Source organism: Sceloporus occidentalis, unplaced genomic scaffold (genome assembly GCF_023333645.1).
Source record: "Sceloporus occidentalis isolate IW3139 unplaced genomic scaffold, rSceOcc1.0.p SCAF_43, whole genome shotgun sequence".
NCBI lineage: Eukaryota > Metazoa > Chordata > Lepidosauria > Squamata > Phrynosomatidae > Sceloporus > Sceloporus occidentalis.
In genome coordinates, this window is record NW_028317023.1 from 631,329 (window position 1) to 637,328 (window position 6,000).

General features: G+C 37.7%; 1 protein-coding gene across 1 annotated transcript in view; it reads right to left on the minus strand.

Annotated features, from left to right (window-relative positions):
• The window catches only part of LOC149289649 (collagen alpha-1(XXVI) chain-like), a 168,301-nt gene extending 163,407 nt beyond the window's left edge, over positions 1–4,894 (minus strand). The window contains exon 1 of the mRNA XM_089490210.1: positions 4,743–4,894. Within this exon, the coding sequence (XP_089346336.1) occupies positions 4,743–4,894 (152 nt within the window). The remainder of the gene's footprint in view (positions 1–4,742) is intronic.
• Positions 4,895–6,000: the final 1,106 nt, after the last annotated feature.

A 6,000-nucleotide genomic window follows, 5' to 3' on the forward strand; every position in this document is an offset into this window, starting at 1 on the left:
TAGGAGACAAAGTTGAGAGGGAACAAACTATGTTTCTTATGTATTGTCCCAAATATCTGGATATATTAACCCCGTCACGATGCACTGCATTGGTGACAAAGCCCGTACATGTACGGGCTGCTGTTTAATACCTGTATCACCGCGATCCACGGAAGCTGCTGGTTGTGGATCATGAGAGGAAAGCCCTCCCCCGAAAAAAAATGGCCGGCTAAAACAGCAGATGAGTAAAAGATGTTTCAAATAAAAGTGAGGGAAAAGTACTTTTTAACAAAAAAAAATCACCATATTTTATATGTTTTTCAATAGTAAATTAGATGATATAAAATAATGGTATCTAAAGAAAGCCCTGCTTGTCTAGTTATGTGTGCAGGTGCACGAAATGAGAGAGAAGAAAATTACAGCTAAACAGCAACACTAAAAAATTTTTAAAGAGCCTTTGTCCCAAAGTGTACTACGAGCATACCTAGGAACTCTCCAGGTCGCGGGAGCGGGGTCTTGACACGCCCCGCTCCCCACCCATTTTCCTTTTATCAGCCCAGTGGGGCTGCCCACCAACTTCAGCGGGACTGCCCACCAACGTCAGACTACGAGTCGTCATTAAGGGGTTAAAAGCATTTTTGGTCACCAGCTCTCTTAACTTGTCCTTCATCATGGGTAAACCTTACCTGATGCTACTACAAACTGATATACTGCCTTTGTGCTGCCATCCAACTGCTGCATGCCAAGGGCAATTCAATTACGTCTGTTTGTATTAAAAAAAATTCCCACACACGTCACAAACATGGAGAATAACCTAAAACACTGGCCTAACCAACAAGCCCATCCCAAATGTGGCCCAGCTTTTTAACCTGCCAGTTAGGTAGTAGCCCCAGAATACGTAACATCTGAGACACTAAAAAAAAAACTTTTTTGCGTTCTCCCCCTTTTAATTGACTCACATCAGACTGTCACCTGTCATTCAGTTTCTTGACATTTGTAACTGGTATAAAAACGTTGAAACGAAAACTGAAATTTTTTGTAGTCTCCAACCTCGCGGACAAGTGTTGTATTGTGCTTCTGTCACAAACCCTGCCTTTATTTCACCTCACTATGCATATATTTAAGTGATACATTCTCTCCAGATGTTTTAGGATGTAGTCCATGCACATCTGTATTTCTTTGCATCTTTGGATAGTGTAAGTATTTCTGTAGATAATAGTCTGGCTTTATCAGATGTAGAAGGTAACAGTCATCCTGCATGTGCAGAAAGCTGAGTGCTGAGCCCCTGTACCATTTGGGATATTTTGTTGAGTATTTTCTCATCTTTAAAGTGGTATTGCTATCTTGCAGTGGTGTTTCCATTCATCTCTTTATTACTTATGGCAAGTTCAGATAAAGAGCTTCATTGAAGCTTCTTTACTACTTATGGTGTATCATTAGTTTTATCCAGAATAGATGCAGTGAATTAATTTAATGTAAAATTAAGTTATAGCAGCTGGTCTCATCCTTCACAATGAATGATATTGATCCAACCGATTATAAAAAAAAAATAAAAAAAATAAAACAGGCTTAAACACAATTTTTCACTTTCTTTTTAGGCTGTAAACTGTACAGGACAGGGACATCCTTTCCTTATGTATTTGTATTCATTCATATTCAAAATTTAATTTTTACTTAATTACTGTGTACTGTAAGGAACCTTGGAATTTGCATGAGCAACCTTACATGTTGGAAGATGATGCAACTACTTTTGTCCCCACCAGTCAGCCCCTGGGCTGCATCCCCATGGACTCAACATCTTTATACATTCCAGACACACCTGCTGCTTATCTACTAATCAGGTGCCTTTATATACTGGGGCATCTCCCATATACCCTTTTCTGATGTGTTGTGTTCCTGTCCTCTGATTAAGGTTATTGTTGATGTTTGCACTTGCTGATATTATATTCTCAATTTTGACTCCTGGTCTCCATTTCCTTTGTTCTTCTTACTCCTTCAGTACCTCGTTTGGATATGTAATTATCTGGCTATTGACCCAGGGCTGTACTTATTGTGTATGACCTCAGCTATCCTGACCCTGATTTGTCTGACACAGACCTCTGCTGTAGCAGACAGCAGCCTACAAACATATAGTTGGAATGCTATCTCCTCATGCAGGGTTTGGAGACTCCAGGTATTTCTGCACAAAGACTCCTGTCTGACCCAGTACCTGAAGATGTGACACAAAAATTTCAGGTCAACTTTGTTGAGGATGTGGTTACAGGCTGTGTAGGATTTGGTTACAGGCAAGACTAGGGGCAGGACTACCCATTTAACATTTAGTTAAAAGAGAAAAGATAAGAAAGAGCAGAGAAAAGAGAACTGAGAAAACTGAGGAGAAGAACAGAAGTAAGAAATCAGATGAAACAGGAGAGAGGAGAAAAAAACGACAAACCAGAGAAGAGAGGGAAGGAGCAAAAGAAGACACAGAAAAGCAAGGAAACCAGGAAAAAAGAAAATATTCCTTTTACATGTTAAGCAAAACCCTTTAATGCACATCTTCTTTCAACAGAATTGGCAATGACAGGACTGTGGGTCATCTCAACTGTCTAGAAATCTCCAACACATGTACACCTCCATTTTGTAGCTCAGTGGAGGTATGTGTGGAATGTCAACCACTCCCCCATCCACTGAACATTGCCCCTACCTCCATATGCATTCCAGGACCCTGTAAAGGACAAGTTAACAACTTTTACTGGTATAAAGGCAGCCAAACATCAGCGGAATGCAGACTATCATGGCCACCAGACAAGCATTTCCTAAGACGTAAAGAGGTAGATCCGGGAGCTAGAACTGTCTCTATTCCGGGACTGTCCAAGTGAAACCCTACTTTGGAGGTATGACACTGTGCAATATAAACCCATCATACCAAAAATCATGTAAGCTCAAAACAGCTTTGAGGCAATATACCACATACAGGACCAACTTTTGAGGCCCCACTAGAAATTAAAAATTTGTTTTAGGCTGACCAACTGGTTGGGTTTATTCTATTGGTTGAAGCTAGCCTGTCACTAAATACATAAATATAAATATACTGAAGTCTGCTACCTTCAACCCTACACATAACCTCAGCTGTTCAGCTGAACAACTGTTCAGGTGGTTTAGTCATAGCAAAGACATTGCATTCGTCAAGAAATAAGAACCAAGAACAGTTAGATACTGTGGTTTGTTATCACCAAATGTCCAAACCCCCGTATTTTGGCAAATTTGGAGATAAACTCATTAACAACTACAGGAAATATACCTATGAATGCTCATTTAATGCATTCAGATTATCGGTAACTCAAAGCCCATCTCAGTAGTACTTTACAAAAAAAGACAAACAATCTAGGTTTGTTAAGGTAATTCTATCTCCTGACAAACAACACTCTTTATCCTTTGTTTAAATACCGTTCACTTCCCCGCTGTCTTATAAGAAACATATGCTTGCACATGTAGCAACTACCAATAAGTTGTTCCAGCAGCAGTGTTACACAAGGACAAGCTGTCACACAATGTCTACTGCTTACCAAATACAATATGTACACAGTCTGAACATGAAAATGCACCTATTTCCCCAGGCTAATTTTATATTGCCCTATTATTTGTGATGAGAACAAAACAGCTTTTCCAAAGTCATTATTAAATAACAAATCAAATCCAACCCAAGTTTGTTATTTCAAATATTTGAATCACCATAAAACTTCAAGGAGATATGATTTGAAATGTTGTGTTTGTTCATTTCCATGTGTGATCTAGCACAAACCTTCCTACTTCACAGTAACGTATATTATGACGATGTTTTACAGTATAGGATCCTAATTACAGGATAATATCACTGGCATGCACAGTGTATTTAAACTCTTAAATGAAGAACGGGATATGAACCTAAATTCTTTAGAATGTTTGTGTCAGTCTAGGCAAACACTGCCCTCTGGAGAGCATTCGGAAGAGATCACTCTTACAATCCTGTACATTACCTGTTCAGCGTTCTCTCTGTTTATCATAAAACACAATCATATAAAAATAGAATTTGACGGCAGATAAAAACCATTTGGCCCATCTAGGCTGTATATTCTTTCTGATGTAAAGACTTTAATGAGTACTTAGTCTCGTCTTAGGTTCAGGATAGTTTTATGCCTACACCATGCATGTTTAAATCACATCATTGTATTGGCCTCAACACTTCTGCCCATATAAACAATGAATCAATGAAATATAAGATTTTTTTTCTGTTTGCAACAAACTGCACAGTCCATTACAGCAAGTAAAATTGCTAATTACCATACATAATACAGAGTAGGTTTTTTGTTTTATATTGGTCAATTAACTTAAATTATCTGTGCTACCCGTCGTTTCAGTTTGTCATTTATAGTTTGACTCGTCTAAGCCAAACTTAATTTAAAAAATGTATGTTATTTAACATTCATTAAGCTTTTATTGTTCTATAGATAGATAAATAGATAACAAAGGCTTGTGATAAATCGTATGATAATTTTGGCAAACATACTTCAAATAGTAAAACTCAAGACTAAAATTCATATCATCACTTTCAGTTGTTACAATGCAATAAAATATTCTTATCACATATATATGAAAACAGCAAGAAATATATCGTTTAAAATAATTTCTCGGATCTATCTCTAAAGATTTTGGTGTACATTATTTAAATTTTTTTTTTTTAAATACACATTAAATTAATTATTTGTACAGATAAAAAATGCTTGGGAGATGAGTGAACTCACCTGCGATTTGAGAAGCTGTTAGCCGCTGATGCTCCATTTTGATCAGGATAATTGTGTTGTAGGCTGGATGCTGGAAATTGGTACATGAACCCAGTACTACAGGTAAATCCCCAAAAACTGAAGGACCACAACACAACAAGGGAATTTCTCATTGTGATTGAGGTTTGAATGGGTGCAAGAGTTTTGTAAACCAAATAACTTTGTAACTCAGAAATCCAGTGGTAAAATAATGGATTCGACGATCAAAGAACTCAAAACAGAAGAGCAGAGCTCAGCTGAGCACACAGGACCTGGCTGCTGGAGACATTCTCTGCTCTAAAGCCTTTTAAATTTAGTGAGCTTTGTTCCAGTCATTCAAAAGGGGGCTGTAACATATTAAGAGCATTACACATTACCAGCACCACCTGGTGGAAAGTTAACTTAACTCAATTTTGACTAAGATGGCAACAAAAACCCACTCCAGTCATCATTCTAAAAGTTCATCATTATTTTATTTTTACTTATTTTTTGAATTCCAATGAAAGAGTATGATCGTGAAAGTTGTACCTAAACTTTGCACTTAGCAATGCTTAGCAACTACCATGAATTTTCTTTACAGCACAGGAGCGCCATGTCCTCTTTAAATATTATTTTTCTATGTAGATCGGTTCTGAACTTTGTGGTGCTGGAGGAGAATTTAAACATAATCTTAAATCAGCACTAATCTTACTAGACATACCTCAAGTTTTCACCATGTAGCAGCTACTTGTTACCAGTATTTTACTACTGGACTGGCTATTGGGGAAAATGAGCAAATGCCTGCTGGATACATGCGCATCATAACATAAAATACAGTTGTGTGTATCCAAGAGGGAACCCCACTTCTTTCTCACATGCCACTCCATTAATAATACTCCCATCTTCAGATTAAGACCCACACAATGGGAGCAACTGCACTGGTTTTGGGGGTTCACATAACATTTACTCCTAGCTGGATGGTGCTGCTGCCTGCTGCTATGGATTGTCTAGTATAGCACTGGTAACAATAGATCCATGAAGGCTGTAGGCAAATGCCTAGTATTTCTAAATGATAATCCAGCTCTGAGAAATGGATCTTCATATACAATATAGATATAATTTGCCACCATTAAGCTCTAACCAAGTTCTAATAGACATCAAACAGCCGGGTAGCTATTGGGTATTAAAAATCTGTTATTAAATATTATATTAAAGTGCTTTCTTCCTTTGATTTCATAACAAGCAAAGTAACACAGGCTAG